The sequence below is a fragment of the Stegastes partitus genome, unplaced genomic scaffold (genome assembly GCF_000690725.1).
Source record: "Stegastes partitus isolate 25-593 unplaced genomic scaffold, Stegastes_partitus-1.0.2 Scaffold333, whole genome shotgun sequence".
NCBI classification, from domain to species: domain Eukaryota; kingdom Metazoa; phylum Chordata; class Actinopteri; family Pomacentridae; genus Stegastes; species Stegastes partitus.
Window position 1 is genome coordinate 274,761 of NW_007578064.1, and position 17,214 is coordinate 291,974.

At 41.7% G+C, this 17,214-nt stretch overlaps 1 protein-coding gene across 2 annotated transcripts in view; it reads left to right on the forward strand.

Annotated features, from left to right (window-relative positions):
• The window catches only part of cd276 (CD276 molecule), a 72,783-nt gene that overhangs the window by 14,783 nt on the left and 40,786 nt on the right, over positions 1-17,214 (forward strand). For both annotated transcript variants that reach the window (XM_008283932.1, XM_008283933.1), the window contains 2 exons: positions 2,267-2,617; positions 5,200-5,496. In XM_008283932.1, the coding sequence (XP_008282154.1) occupies positions 2,267-2,617; positions 5,200-5,496 (648 nt within the window). The remainder of the gene's footprint in view (positions 1-2,266; positions 2,618-5,199; positions 5,497-17,214) is intronic.

The window sequence follows — 17,214 nt, forward strand, 5'->3', positions numbered from 1 at the left end:
TCTCAGATGAAAGACTTGTTTGTTGTTAATAGGGGAAGTAATTATTGCACCTCTGCAGCAGTCAACTCTCCTTCATAGCAAAGTGATTCAACATTGACATTGGCTGTGTGATAGACAGAGCTCAGAAAGGGGTGAGGAGGCTAAAATGCCACTGTGATTATAACAATTAAACAGGCTGAACATGAAGTAGAGTGTATTGCTCCAGGGGCCGACTGGGTTTTTTTTTTTTTTCTCCCCTGTGATGCTGATGAGTGTCTCAGAGTTGTATAACAGCAGACAGGGATCAATGGAGAATGCTGACTCTTGAGAATACTATGGATGTACTCTAGACTGCCGGAGATAGCTGCTAATCCAGAATGATTATGCAGTGTACTCTTTGCTCTTGGTCTAGTCTAGACAAACAATACATGCAGGCGCACAGATTCCATTCAATTCAACTCAACCTTATTTTTTTCACAACGTATGTGATCTTGAGGCACCTCACATAGTAAGGCAGACCCTTACGAAATTATACAGAGAAGCTCAATAAATCCAACGTTTCCTTGGATTCCCATTGGGCTATGCCCTTGGCCACAGAGGGAAGAAAATACTCAGCTTTAACAGGAAGAAATCTCCAGCAGAACCAGGCTCAGGGAGGGTGCCCATCTGCCTCGACTGGTTTGTGTGAGGGGAAAGAGGAGAGAGAACGATATGGCAGATAGAAAACAGAATACATTAGACTACAATAAACATTTTAAAGGTTGGAAATGAGGGTATATAAATGTATGGAGCGAGAAAAAGGAGAGTAGCTGTCAACTTCACAAGATCTGTACCTTACTATGTTAAGCACCATGAGATGACATGTGTTGTAAACTGCACTATATAAATAAAATTGAATTGAATTGAATTGAGGAGAAGTGCATCATGGGAGTCCCCCAACATCCCCTGATCCAGTCCCAAGCATTAGCTTTATCAAAAAAGAAAAGTTCAAAGTTTTTATCTAAAGGAAGAGAGGGTATCTGCCTCCCTAACCTAAATTAGGAGTTGGTTCCAGAAAGCTCTGCCTCCCATTCTGGTTTTGGAAACTCCAGGAAACACAAGTAAATCTGCGCTCGATAAGCAAAGTGCTCTTTTGGGATAATATGGCACAATAAGGTCTTTAAGATAAGATGGAGCTTGGCCATTAAGGGCTTTGTATGTTTGGTAAAGGATTGTAAATTCGATTTTGGGAGCCAATGAAGAAAAACTAAAATAGGAGGAATATGATCTTTCTTGCTGGTTCCTGTCAAAACTCTGGCTACAGCATTTTGGATGAGTTGGAGGTTTTTAAGAGATTTATTGGGACATCCTGATACTAAGCAGCTACAATAGTACAGCCTTGAAGTAGCAAATGCATGCACTAGTTTTTAAGAATCACTCTGAGACAGGACCGTCCTACAGATCATATCCTGGTCAAAAATAACTCCAGAGTTCCTCACAGTAGAACTGGAGGCCAAGACGATGTCAGATAAATATTCATGCACATAAAAGTCCTCAGTGTTTAAGAAGAATTTGGGAAGAAACTCTGTCATGCTCCATTCTCACAAAACACACACTCTACAGTTATTTCTCAACACCGGCACCACCATCAGATTTTTTTTAGATTTAGTTGACGATTAAACTAAAGCTATACAGATGTTGTTGCCTCCGTTGCTGACTTTCAGTGCTCTGAGCCATCGCCAGGAGGCAAAGCCTATAGGAACACAAACAAAGTCCTAATGCTTACCTCCAGATCCCCCCTCTTCTTCCCTCGCTCCTTCATCCTGTCTCACCCGCTCCATGCTACCATGCTGCACAAACAAAGTGGATGTTTCTGAAGCAGTCACAGCATATATTTCAAAATGCTGCATTGATTTTGTTTTCAAAGACATTCAAATTTGAGTGGGTGTCAGTCTGTCACATTTGAACACAGCACACCGAATTAATGCTGTGATTCAGTGAATACTGTATGTTTATACTAGACCCAGGCCAAATAGTATTTACTACTGCTATTTATTGTCGAGTTTAGTCTACCTATGTGATAAAGGGATGATGTTTGGCATGCAAGACTGGCATACTGGAGGCTTCTGAGTTCTGATGTTTGCTGAAAAAAAATTCTAAAAGTGTATTTAATACATTTTTCACCAGTTGACAGCTTATTTGACATTCTCTAGCATAGTGCAAAAAACACAATCACTGCTATTTATTTTTCATTTCAAGTGTGTTTTCCTCTTATTGACGTCAGTTGTCCTTCGCTTTCCTCTTATAGCTGTGATGGAATTGCAAGTACCAGAGCAGCCAGTGGTGGCGCTTCACGGCAGGGACGTCACACTCAACTGCTCCTTCAGCCACGCCAGCCCCTTCAACCTGTCTGATCTGAGTGTCTTCTGGCAGCTGACAGACACCAAACGCAGTGTGCATGGGTACTGGGAGGGACACGACCAGCTGGCAGACCAGGCAGAGAGCTTCGCCAACCGTACCAGCCTGTTCCCCGCCCAGCTGGGCATGGGCAACGTTTCGCTCCTGCTAAGCAGGGTGGTGGTGGCTGATGAAGGCAGCTACACCTGCTTCGTCAGGGTGCAGGATTACGGCAGCGCTGCTCTGCTGCTGCAGGTGGCTGGTAAGTCAAGCTGAGATGTCCATGACACACATGAAAGCAAGAAAATGCACATGGAGTGGTACAAACCATTATCACTGCACAAAGTAGAACGACACATAGCAAAAACACACAGCCCTAACAGATAGCAGGGCTGCAAGTTAGCTGTAGCTCAACAGCATATACACATTATAGCTGCTATGCATATATACGCAGCATTACCCCTCTTTATGTGAGCTGTACAGTCGTGTGCAAAGGTTTTTTGGCACTAAAAGAAGAGCGAGGATGTTTTTAAAAGTAACATCAAGAACAGTTTTATCAGTTAATTTCATACTCAGTGCCATAATAGAAAAATTAAATATAATCAGTAGTTGGTGTGAGCACCAGCTGTGTTTGTAAAAGCATCGGCTCTTCCAGATACACATCTGCACAGTTTTTTAAGTTGCTTGGCAGGTAGGCTGTTTCAAGCATTTTGGAGAACTTGCCACAGCTCTTCTGTGAATTTAGGCTGTCCCTGTTGCCTCTGTGTCTTCATGTAATCTCAGACTGACTCCGTGATGTTGACACCGAGGCTCTGTTAGGGCCATATCATCTGTCGCAGGACTCGTCGTTCTTCTTGTCACTGAAGATAGTTCCTTTAAGACTCTGGCTGGTGTTTGGGCTTGTTATCATGCTGCAGAATACATTTGGGATTGATCGGACGCCTCCTGAATGGTGAATTACCGAAAACCTTTGCACTGTACTGTAAAACTACAGAGCTTACAGTTAAATGAACAAATGGTAGTATTTACATTAAAGTGCATTTTAAATTAGTATTTGCATAACTTCAGTTTCATAAGGAGGCAAAAGTGTGGCACTTTTTAGGTTTAATAATCAACTGAATCATGAAATAAGTAATGGAGAGATTTGCACAAGTGTCAGGTGTATATTAGTCAAGATGTTCATTAAGATGTAAATTCATTAATTGTTTAAGATATAGACTTATTCCCTTTTGTGTTCAGAGTTTTAGTTTGTGGTTTTGGGTCAGGCTCTAAAAAGGCTCTATCCTACATTTCTCATATAATGTAACCCACCCATTCTGTCAGGCAGATAAATATTCACATCTTTCAAACCGATTGCCTCTAATTTTTATTGTTTAGATAACATTTAGGTAAATCCATTGACATCATTCCCCCAGTCATTTCAGAGTGTAGGATAATTAATCTGTTATACCTCCCAATAACTAAACAAACTAAGAAATACATTTTGTTTTAGGGAGCTATTCTTTACAGTATCTTCATTACATCGACCACATAATGGGCACATAGGCGCTAATAGTGTGCAATAAATGTGTCGCACATTTAACCATGGTGGAGGTGATATAGGATCATTTCCTCTCACGAGATGTAAACAGGTGATAAACAGCTTCCTCTGGGCTGCTGAGCTGCATTTTTAGTCAATAAGCGCTGATTGTGGTCTCTGTCATGGTCAATATCTGCTGACTTTGATTATTAGCTGTTGTTACGGTCAATCAGCCATCACTAACATCTTCTCTGCTGTTTGACTACATCGCCCATCTTCACAGCCGAGAGCCTTTTATTTATTTATAATGACACTGTGTGCCTTTCCCTCCTTCTCACATCCACATTTCTATATCTCTTGTGAGATTGTTCCCGTATCCTCCGAGGATGGGTGTGCATTAGGCGGTGTTAATGAATAACATTTTTTTTTTCTGTGCTGGAGAAAGGGAAAACAATGTCTACCAATGATGACAAATTGGTTCCATTTTATGCATTAGATTTATAGATATTCTATTTTTAGCCAGCATTTACAGTTCACATTGCAGAGTTCCCTCATGCTGTGCTGAGAGAAAATGAAAGGATAAAAATCGGTCTGTCAGTCAAATGGACAGCTGGGGAAGTTACTGTGTGCCACAGTAAATCTGTCTTTGTGTTGAGAGTCCACTTTTCAAAAAGCAGCTCAGACAAACTTATTTCATCTCGCCCTCAGCTCCACCCCATTGTTTGCTGTGCAATGATTGGCTCTGGGAATACAGCAGCCTCTTTCTCAGCCACCTCTGTACTCATGTTTTAGCTCAAGGGATTGGAAAAGCGTGATTCCAGCCCAGGCTGACGACTCTCCCCTCACCTCCACCCCTTCCACGCTCTTTTCCTTGCCACAGCCTGAGTCGTCCCAAATCTCTCAGCCTGCCAGTTTTTTTTTGGTTTTTTTTTAACCAGGCCTGCCCACCTCCTCCTCCCTGCTTGCACCGTATTTTCCTTTCTGGGAGTGGCTCAGTGCTTTGGCTCTCCGGAGAGAGCGGCGTTAGAGTGTAGGGATGCAGCATCAGGATGTGCTGCAGATGCTGTCTGTGTCTGTGGGATCTTAAGCACTGTGTTATGCTAAGCTCCCTAAATATAATTAAGAATTTAATGGGAATCATGTCAAACAGTTCCCAGGGTGACACTCACTGCAGAGAATCTAAAACTAGCAATTCTGCTCTCTTATCGTCTCCTTATCCTCACCCATCCTCACCCATTCCATTCCTCTGTTTCTCCCCCCACCCACCCCCCTCGCTGAATCATCTCCCATCCCTTCTTTCTGTGCACTCCGCCTCTTTTTCTCAGCCTACTACTCCAAGCCTGTGGTGACTCTAGAGCCTGAATCCAACCTGCGGCCTGGTGATGAGGTGGCCTTGACTTGTGTGGCCTACGGAGGTTATCCTGAAGCCGGCGTCGTATGGCAGGACGGAGGCGGGCGCAACCTGACAGACAATATCACCACATCGGTGGTGGCCAATGAGGAAGGGTTGTTCACTCTGAACAGTGTCCTGAGAGTCGTGCTGGAGCCCAATAGCACCTACAGCTGCCAACTGATCAACCCGCTTCTGGGCGAGGAGGGTAACGCCTTCGTCACAATCACAGGTGGGAGTGGGTCTTCATGTCTCTTTCTTTAAAACAGGCCTCCATGCCTTTCACTCAGTATTGTCACCTCCATTCATGTGCAAGGTAAACAAGTTAATATTCACCGGCTTCATGCAGTGTTTGAATGTTACTAGCTCAGACTAATCTTGTTTTCATTCATGCATATGCAAAGTTTCTTATTAAAGTCTTGTATGCTTTTGTGAATCAATCTGTCAGTGGAATTTTCTGCTGTGGAGGCTTAACTTTTTTCTTTGTCTTTCTAACTTACAGTAAAGCTCCAAAGAAATGAATGCGGAATAATGAAATGTCCAATTATGGTCCAATAACCATAACCCATCAGTTCTTGTGCTTCGTTAAATTAGATCAGTGGGTGATTATTTCCCTGAGGATAGTCAAATAGCTCTTCATCACATATTTCAAAAGACAAAACAGTAATGAAAGAATGTGCAAGAAGCAGTGATTGGTTTCCCAGCAGCTGTCTGCAGGAGATGTTTGCTAACCAGGAATTAGATGGATATGTTTGCCTTTCTCTGATTGTTTGATGTAATCTTGAGTTCTATGTGTGACAGTACATTTGTAATAGGTCTAATGGTCTCCTCAACCCTCCCACCATCACCCACCGCCCATGTCCCCCCAGCCCGGCCGGTGTACTCTATGTGTTAAGTGCAAGGAGAGTGCCGTGTAAGGTGGGCCAAGGCTGGGTCTCTAATGGGAGCAGCACTGTGTGAAATGGCTCATAAATAAGTAGAGGTGGCCCAAGCCTGCACTCTGTGCTGAAGCTGTTGCTGGAACTCGGGCTGTTGAGGCGGAGGTCGAGGCAGAGGTCAGAGAGTGCTGCTCCACTGGGCTGGGAAATGACTGTGCTGTCTGGAAACAGGATGGCCGATTGGCAGGGCTGGACGGCTCGGGGAAGGTGGCCTTTCTAACAGTTTGGTTGGCCTCTTTCAAAACAGCACAGATAACCAGTCAGAAGTGGGAGTGGAAAGGTATTAAACACATGGCGAGAATGAAATACGGCTGTGAAGTAACTGTTAAAATAGTCTTTGGCTGCCGTTACCCCTCTCCTTTTGCTAGATTGATGTGCTATTTTTGGTTTTTGGAAATAGATATGATAGTGTTATTACCTCATGCCCGTTTTTTTGTGTCTTCTATTTCCCCTCTGCAAACGAGAGTCTTTCATTTTGAAAAATGCTGATTGAGTCATCTGGATTGGTGATTTAGATGGCCGTGCATTTGGTCTTTTTCCCAGGAGAGGGGAGTCAATGTGAAACCATGATGATGTCTTCAATTTTTTTCCCTTTTTGCAGCATTATGGAGAGGAAAAGCATACCTGTTAACCCTCAGTCTGCCAACATATTGAACATACAAGAACTACTGACTGGGGTCCCTGGGGATCCCAAGAATAAACTGCTATAAGAAGCAAACATCATAGCAAAATGTTAACTAATTCCTTCTGAAAATATCGTTATTTATGTCATTAATGTCATCTAAAGAAGCAGATTGTTATTATTTCAGAAAAGGTACAGTTGATTTGCATATTGTGTGTACAGAAATAGATATTTTTCTTTAATAAAAATTGCCGCTTTTATCCCAAGTACAATCCACAATAGTACTTAACCCCCCCCTAGGTTTTAGTAATTTCAAGTAAACATTATTTGTGTTCTATTTTTATGTCTTAAAACTCAAGCGATGCCAAATGTAGCCAGCCTTGATCTGCCTGTCATTGTTGTCTAAAAAAAAGCAACACGGATATCATTCAAAAGTGCATTACAGAGACATAGTCTAGAATTATTACAGCTGAACACATCTTGGAGCTCTAAGAACAGAGCAACCCTTGTCAAATCTTTGTCCTTCCATACGCCTCCGTCTCGGTACATTGTCGCCTTTTCTCACACTCACATCATGTCCTGATTGTCATACGCATGATACACTATTTTAGGCTTATCGTACAGACGAGAACATGGAACATTTAATTTTATAGTCATTAAGCATTTCTATGATGAAATTGCGCATTGTGTTTCTGACTTGGAACATCATCTTATTTTTAGAAGAGCAATATTTAGGTTGTAAACAAAGCACAGGAGGAAATCTGTCTGACAGTAACCCCTGATATTTTGTGATACTTTATTTTAAGAATCATTGCGCATGATGGACACAGTAAATAGTTCCATTTGTTAAACTTGCACAGGCAAAATTGGCTTTTTTTGATCAATACATTAAAACCAATTAACACTGAAACAGAAAATACTGATGTGAACAAAATGAATGACAAAAACATGAAAGATTACAAAGCTCTAGTCAGATGCCTTTGGGGTCTGCGGGTACCCCAGTCAGTACGATGAGGGTTTAGCCAAACCTTTTAACTCTCAGGTTGGTTCACTGATGTGAATGTGGGCAGCATCACTAACATGGCCAGAAATATTATGATGGATGAGCCTTGAACATAATTGTAGGATAACAAATAACCGTGAGTTAAGCATGGAGGAGATCGAAAGAATCTGTTGTAACTCTTCATCCATTTTTTTTATTATTTGATGGCTTTACAGCCAACAGACATACCAGAGTTAGGGAACTTGGATATTGGGAGCATCAAACACAATATCAGAGCTTTGATTGTCATTTCTGTTAGCCAGAGAGTCACGGTCCTGTTGTTAATCAGCGTGAACAGGCCCAGTCAAAGAAACCAACCAACAGCAAAACAGACCGAAAAAAGACGCTCGGCTAAAGAGCGCAGGAGTTGTTGAAGTGTGATGTAGTAAAGACTCAAAGAGGGACAGCAAAAGAAGCAAATCCACAAATAAACTGGGAAGAACCCTTAATTAAAGCGGTGGTGATTGTGGTTTTCAGCAACTGGGTGCACATGAATAAGAGTAATTTCTCAGTAGGAGCGCCAGCACAGCTTGATGATGGCCCAAGTTGTTAGTAAACACACAGAAGATTTATAGTATTTTGTGTGGCACGATACAAGGGGGCTTGTTTGAAATGAAAATGTATTTGCATTTGTTTACAACAGCTGGTGTGTGCTTAACAGTTTCTGTAATTAATTTTGACCCAGCAGAACTCTTCTGCTGGAGTAGCAGAGTGTGCCGAGCTTGAGTTGATATAGCGAAGGCGCTCTCTGTATACACTTACAAACAGAGCACACCACACTCAGGCAGCGGTGAATCCTATTATAAGAATGGGGGAAATCTGCTTAAAATTCTAAATAGACTATGAAAGTGAAAAAAAAAAAAAAACTGAGTAAGAAATGGGAGAGTCAAAAAAAAAATAGAGAGAGAGAGCGAGAGAGAGATGGGGGGAGGTAGAGAGTGAACAAGCATGTTAAAATTTCACACTCTCCCCAATCTCTGATTGAAAAATTACAATAGTAATACAATTCTCCCCCAGGCAGAACAGGAGTTTGACAAGGTTAATTTTGAGAAAATGAACCCTTTACCCACACTAAGCAGAGCACTATGTGGTCTGGTATGGGCTACACGTTGAGAGTATGTGTGGAGTCATGCGTGTTAATCTTACCTTTTTAATAGTCACCACCAGTTTAACTACCCCACCAACCACATCCTGACTCAGTAACATATTCACACGGCACATGCACACTATTATCAGCGTTATTAAACACACCCTCCTGGTGCTGGTCAGTTTTTAAGCTGAGGTCTGGAACAGGGAGTGTTTTCGTGTTGCTGGGGTATTGATAGATCTGCAGAGTGAAGCAAGGCTTAGGTGCGGGGAGACCCACAGGAACAGCTGGTATTAATGAACAGTCGAATGATGGAAAGAAGCAGCTTCAGTCCTCAAATGAACTGTGGCCTGTCTTCTTGCCTGGACAGCGTGCTTGTGTACTAACACCCCCTCCTTCCTCTGTCTTTAGGCCTTGCACTGTCTCACCCTCCCAGCCGATTCTGACCACTTTGTTCTGCTCCAAAAGAATAATGTTTTCAGAGGTTTCGGGGATCAAGAGTCTGTATCCTACTTTTCCTGATCCTTTTCTGAATGTGGAGCTTTAGCGATGTATCCCATCTACTGGAGCTGTGTGATTGCTGCAGTGTGTTGTCTGATGGCTGGGTTTCAGGGCCTGTCACTGAACACTCCCTCCAACACCACCCCCACTCCGTCTGCTTGCTCTCTCAATGAGGATGGCGCCATTTCCCCGGCATCACTCTGCTGGCACAGCATTTACAGTGAAAAGTGTGTGGATGGAGATAGAGTGAGGAAAGGAAGGAGATATAGAGATGAGGCAGGGAGATAGAGAGAGGAAGCTACGGAGGCAGGGTTAGGAGGGGCCAGAACTGGATGACGGAAAGTAAGATGAAGACGACAACGTTTGCTGAGCTCAGAGTTGTGGCCTGATGGGCTTGAGGTGGACTCACTGATGGAGAGGGAGACCACCCCCATCTGCTGTAGAAGATTTTCTTCTGAATTTTACATTCTAGCTGCCATTCTCTGGCTCTCACTGGACGTCCAAGTCCTGTCTGTGTGGCATTGGCATGTTTACCCCCAAATGTGTGTGGGTGTCTTGCGCATGGTTTGATTTCCTCACACATTCAAAAGACATACAAGTTGATAAAGATATTAGACATTTCAAATTTCCTATAGTCACGAAGTTTGTCTTTTTCTTGGTTGTTTCTAAGTTTCTTGGTTTGACTGTCTGCATTTGCTACCCCACGTAACTGAATGTTAGCAGGGTAATCCATAAACTCTAAATATACTGTAGCCTCCAGGTTTAAAAAGTGAACCCAATACTGAAATGCAGAAACAGCCACAGGGGGCAACTCCTGTTGTTGCGAAAAGGTGTCTGATTGTATAGAAGCCTATGGGAAAATGGCCCTATGTCTCACCTAATTTATTATCCAAATAAACATTTTCCTAATGAGTTTCTGGTCAATGTCACATAGTCAGCTCCTTTAACGCAGCTTGATGTTCATTGTTTGAATTATGGATCCAATTTGAGTTAAAAAAGATGATAAAGCAAATCCACCCTGCGCAGATTTTGATGGCTAAATGCAAACTTAAGTCTTCAAAATGGTTGGTAACAAACCAGTGTGTGACAACACAGTGGCATCTTTTATATAGTCTATGGAGTAAACTTCAATGAGTTAGGTTTATTGTGAAAGTGAAGGTTCACCTTTTTTAATAGCTATTGTAAAAAAAATGCTCATATTTGTATATTGACAAAGTATTTGGTCACTTTGATCAGTATCTTTGTCTGTAGTGGTCTGAATGAGAAACCCTCCTTGTGGGCATTCTTTTTAAGTTATAAAATCTTCTTGATACAAATTTCTCTTACTGTTTTTCAACCACAGCTCAAGTCATAGAAGCCAGCAGGAATTTTGTTACTAGAAAGACGGTAGAAGATATGGGGGGAAAAGACAACATTTCAGAAGTTCATACTTTCCTTGCCCACAAATGAAATGACTACATCTGGGTGTATAAACTTCCATTGGTGCGCCCATAGGTGGCACAATTGATACTGACTGCGTCTAGTTTTATTTGCTGTGCATGAGCTCCACTATGTGTCCTTGCTTGTCAAATGGATTTTTAACCAACTGTCATGGACCCTCACCCAGCCTGGCTTTGCTGCTAATATTAATCTCCCTTGAATCTCCCAGAGCCCACACTCTAAAGGATAGCTCAACTCAGTCATGAAAGGCCCTTGTGCAAGAATAAACATGGTCACTAAAAATTACACTGTACTTTTCCTCCCATGTCTTCTGCACAAAATGCCAACGTTTCCTCAGGTCCTTCCAGTTTCCTTCAGCCCTTACTGGTTTTCTTTTCTAAGCCTGCTTTTACCTTTCAAGGTGTAACACTATTTTTGTCTGGGGTATTTCTCCAAGGAGACAGTTTTTTTTTTTGTTCTTTACTGTATGACTGTGAAAGCCATGCATTTTTAAGCAACCTTCACTGGATAAATTAAGGTAAAAAAAACATCTTTAATTGCTATACAAACATTGACCTTTGTCATGAGGATGGCATGTAACAGAGATGCTAATAGTAGGTGGTCTCCATGGAAACATTCATCCATTCACGAGCTGTGGGTTTTTATTTTTTTGTTGTTTATCATAGTATGTGTGCCAGGTTGTGTCTTGCCCCTTTTTATGGCACTGCACCAGCGACAGCTGTGGCCGCAGGCATTATGTTTTCATGTTGTTTGCTCATTCGTCCATCTTATTCTCATGAGTGCGGTATCTCAGGAACGCCGGGAGTGAATTGTTTCAAATTTGGCACAAATGTTCACTTGGACTCAACGGTGAACGAATGAGATTTATTGTTCAGTGTTCCCTGTGTTCTCACATTTTTGACCGTGTCTTGAGATCAATTGACTGGTTGAAGAATAGATATGGTTTCAGTTGGCCAAGATCTCTTTTGGTTGACACTGGAGATTGTGGCAATATTTCACTTGTGGTTGGATACTAAATTGGTGGCACTAGTTTTGTGTTCCCAATGTAAATCTGTGGTAATTGTATAGATTTTTCTGTGCTGCAGGGTTGAAGATGTGTTTTGATAGTCCCATGTTTTTGAATTTGTAGCATGTTCGAAGTAGCATCAGATATTAAGCATTGTGTGCTATCAAAATCAGCTTTATTCGTGAAGCATATAAACACATTCAAAGAATATGACCCTGAAAACAATTCACACACTAATACAGTAGATACACAGCAGGACAAGAACAGCAAAGCTCAAGTCAAATTAATGTTAATTAATATTTTTCTATATCACAGATTAAAAAAATAACTGCTTCACAGGGCAATTTCACAATCTGTTCAGCAAACTTCTCACCATATGTTATTCAGTGGAATCGCGCTGTACATGTCTTTATAGCTATTACCTCCATTTCACCAAAAAACTCTTAATGCCTGTTTTCTTCTCCAAAGTCTTTACTACATACATTATATGTGTCTGAACAGACATGGATATAAATTGCAACTTGACTGGTTGGCGGAGGCATACAGCCACAAGGCGGTAATTCTAGTTTCTGCCTGTGTTATTATGTCTTCAGAGCTTAATCCTGACATCACGTTGCCATCTAAATAGCTACCTGCCACATTTACCCGACCTATACAGCGCTTATTTCTCTGTTGTTTTTAAGAAGTCTCCAAATGAGTGTTTTCACAGAATATTGTCATACACATTATTTTCATGCCTCCGCACCAGTGACAGATGCAGGTATTGTGTTTTCAGGTTGTCCGTCTGTCCAGGACAGTCTTTCCCAATCTCATAAACACAATATCTCAGGAACATCTTGAAGGTATTTCTTCTACTTTGGTGTAAACGTTTATTTGAGCTCAAGGATGGATTGGTTAGATTTTGGTCAAATGTCGAGGTCACTGTGCATTTACAAAGCTTATGACCAAGAATTTGCATGAAATTATGGCAAAATTTGACACAAATGTCTAATAAGATGAAACAATGAAGTGATCCCAAATGTAAAAGGTCAACGTCACTGGGACACCATAACGTTCTTCAAAATGAAACCCCATAACTCGGGAACAGAAAGAGAGATTGTGACAATATTTCATTTTGGATTAGATGCTTAATTGGAAACACTGAGCTGAGGTGTCCACCTTGAAACTGAGATATTTAGAATTTGTAAGAACGTTCATATCGGAAGCATTGTCTCCTAATATAAAAACTACTTTTGGTGCTATTAGAACCTTTATTGGTCAAACATGTGGACACATACGAGGATTTTCACTTGTGAACTTGAACACTCTACAGAATCTTCATTGCATATATTATATCGGTCTGGACAGACACAGATGTGAACTGCAACTCGACTGCTTAGCCGAGGCAAACAACGGCAAGGCAGTCATTCTACTTTCCCCCACAATCTCTGCAAATACTTTTGAGAAGTTTGACACATTTATGTGTCTTAAATTAGAGTAAAAGCATTGCTGTGCTGGAATTGCCAAAGCTCTAAACAGAAAGATGCAGTGATCTACTGGTTCAACTGTTCTCTCATTAGAGTAACTGTTGTGGTGAAATTGCAGTAATTGCAATTAGTCATGGAATATTTTAGTACAGTGTTTGGGCCTTTTTCTAGTAGGATCTCCTATCAAAAGCTCTGTCAATCAAAGTTGGAGTAAAACGTTGTCCAAAATCACTCTTCTAGCTTCCATAACAAACCATTGGGCTGGTCCTTGTTCTCTACTGAACAAGGACAATTTTAAATGCTATTAACAGAGCCTTCAGAGAAACAGAAAACAGCCGTATAAATGAATCTGTTGTCAGTAGAGCAGCAAGGAGGCAACTTTCTCGACCAAGCACTGTATTAATTAGTGTCCGGCATACAAACAGGCCTTCTTTCTCTTGCTGAATGCATGCTCTGTCTTATCAGGAGCCCAGCTAGGGAAAACAACCAAATAGACAGATGAAGTAGTGTAGGCAATCTAAAATAAATTCAGGTGGGCAGCAATGGCACTATTGTAAGCACATTAATTCCTATCTGGATTATTAACTGGGGCCACTTGCTGCTGTCACAGCTTTAAAACGTTTGAACGTCCTCCTCTGGGCCTTCAGTATAGGAAATTTTATCCCTGTATTATGGCCTGAGCAATGATATTTGTCATGCTCCCAGTCTTACTTTAACAGCTTTGAGGGATTGTGGAGTTAGATTCAGTTGTGGGCAGTTGCCAGTCTGTGTGCTGCTCTTTTAGAACACTACAATCACAAAGATGAAATGAGCTTGTCGCTTTTGTGCTGGGATTTATTCTTCCTTTATTAGCAGCCACTCTTCCATCTACACTTTTAGCATTAAAGTTAGTGTCAGCGATTTTAATCCAATACACTTTTTGTTGAATTCAGTGAATATCTCCTCATGGTCCGCTAGCTGTCTGTACTGTGCGTGCACTGAAAAACAATTGGTGTTCGTACACAGCCCCGGCTTTGTAAGCGGGCGAAAAGAAAATCACAGCACAACAAATCCCGTACACGTTCGTGCTTGTGCATCGTCGTGCTCATGCACAGGTTAGGGAAGAAAGAGGCGGTGGGAGCAAGAGGGGCAATAAATCTGACACGTTATCTATCTCGGTATACTAACTAGATAAATATCAACAATCTTTCTCTTAAATTGTAGATGCCACCTTTAGAAGCTTTCGGCACTGTGTAGATGTCAAAGTGCTTTTCTTTGTCACAATTAAAAGCTACTTCAATACAGTATTTGTCCATAGATTGCTGTATGTTTCTACATAAGAAAAGGTTGGCAGTTTTCAATGTAGTCTAATTCAGAAAAGCTTCAGCAGCATGAAACAATATTGCCAGATTGATGTATTAGTCTCGGTGTGTGTGCATGCATTTACACATTTATGCTGCCTCTATACGTCTGTCTTGTTTTTCTGCTTGTCTGCACAAGTAGACTTTGCAGTATTTGTTCCTGCCTGTTGTATGTCAACGTCTGTTTAATCAAAAATCGGGTCCATCTCTGGCATCATAGCAAGGCAGTATGATGTTACCCACTGCCATCTTCCCCACAAACAGCAGTCTGACATCTTTATGTCTGTTCCCGCCTGGTGGAAACCTGTCTCTCTCTGTCCTCCCTGGCTTTCCTTTTCAGGACACTGTATTTATGATGGCAGTAAACACACAAAAGCCCTCTTTTGTTATTGATCGGGTTCATTTTGATTTGGACTCACAGCAAGGACTATCATTGGGACCGGTGGGGCCCTGCAGTGTACATTTCACACAGCTCCCTCCAAATCCTGTAAGAGGGATTGGTTTCGGGAGGTCTGGCATCAGTCTTGGCTTCACGATATGAAATCATATTAGTTTCAGCTTTTCAGAGTTACTGGGAGAATAGCCACCCACAAATGGCTGGGCACACCTTCAAAGTTTGGTTATTTAATTATTCAGCCCGTTTATTTGATGTTTAAACTCTGCACCTGATAACACTATGAATTATTGTCCCGCAAAGGATGTTTGCAACCTCAGTGAATTGCTTTGTTCTGTGCATGCAAACAGCCCAAATTAGTGGCTGGCAACACACAAAGACCATTGTCTCGCGCTATAATGTGTTTTCAATTAGGAGGCGTTGAGAGATTTAGCTTATTCTCAGGATAGGTGACTCTTTTCTTCGATAGCTCTAGAGACCAGTAATTGATTACCAAGTGTGAAATGGAAGTTAAGAACGGACTGTGTGGCTGTGTCCCAGAGGAGAGCGGTTCTGAGCAGGCGCAGTGCCGGACTCGCTCACCTCCTTCTTTACTGACAGCTTGACTTCAAGATACGTAAAGCACCCGCTGACTCACTGCATGATAAGAAACGCACCTATTACAGAGCCCTTTATTTCAACCCGAGTGTCAAATATCACAGTAATGACTATGATTAAGCCATGCTGTGGTCGTACTCCTTATGATACCAGTTTGAATGGACAGCGGCTCGCGATGACTCACATCCCTTTCAAGTTGCATTAATATCTTCCCACTGGCTCGGACTTTGTAGCCACGCCTGTCTCCCCAGAGCCTGACAACTTGCAGCTCATTACAGACAAACTGTCCACAAGGAAACAAACTCGCTCTTCTTACCTTATTAATATTGTCAACTGTGTTTAATTTCATCACTTGCCCTCCTCATGTGTGTTGCCGCAGTAAGTGCAACTCTCTGTCAATGGCAGAGACAGCTCAGTGACCCACACCGCGAGAGTGTGTCATATTTATAATGTATCTGTCTCAATGCTTTCAGCCACTTACTCAGACAGATGAAGAGCGATGCCGTTTGAAACGTCGTGTTGGTTTCCAGATGTGGTTGTTAGAGGGGTTAAGGAATCCAAACAGCGCTACGAGTGTTGGAGAGTGTGTAGGGGGGGGGACTGAGAAATTCTGAGCTCTGTCTAAAGGTAACACAATCTGTCTAGCACTACAAAATATAATGTGTGAGGTGATTTTGTTGCTATTGGACAGAACCAGGGTGGGGCTTTGTGCTAAGCTAAGCTAACTGGACTATACTATATAACATTAGGTTCTTTTTATTGTTCAGATATGAGAGTCTTATCATCTAACTCTGAACCTGTTCATAACACATCTGAACTATCAATACCATAACTCATAATCAGTGAAACATTTGGACTGAAATTCTCTTTTGTCAGTTGAGAAAAAAAGATAATGAAAAAAGTACTGCATATATATATATTTTTTAGTGATGCATCTCAGCGCCCCACTCTGCTGCATGTTGTGCATACACATGCTAAATGACGCCTCAAGCAGCCTGACAACTGATGCCCTTGGATTGCAATATTTTACCGCGTCTCGATAAAGCCACGTGATACAAAGTGATGACATTGTGGGGGCTCGATGATGTAACTGGTTATAGGTTTGAAATATGTGCTGCTTCAGCAAAGTTATGACTTACACCCAGAGATGAAAGTAACTGTGTCCTGTTTTGTATTGTGTACCACGAGAAGAATTAGTGCCGGTCCTCCAAAGCAGGAATAGAAGCTGTCAAGGTTACAGAGTAAAATAGGATTCAAGTTGTAATCCTGCACATTGTAAATCTGCCATTGATTCTACAAAAGTGTCTTAAAAACATTTTTTTCCCCCCCAGTATTTCCGCGTTATTTATCATACGTTTTAAAGCAAGGGGCAGACAGCTTCAAAGACAACAGCAGTGTGTGTGCTGTTTCGGTGTCAGAATATGATAAAAAAGGGGGACAAAAAGAGGCCAAACTCATTTTAACTTTTGCTCCAAGGTCTCTCTGTCATTGTCATTGTGTAAATATAAAGAATACAG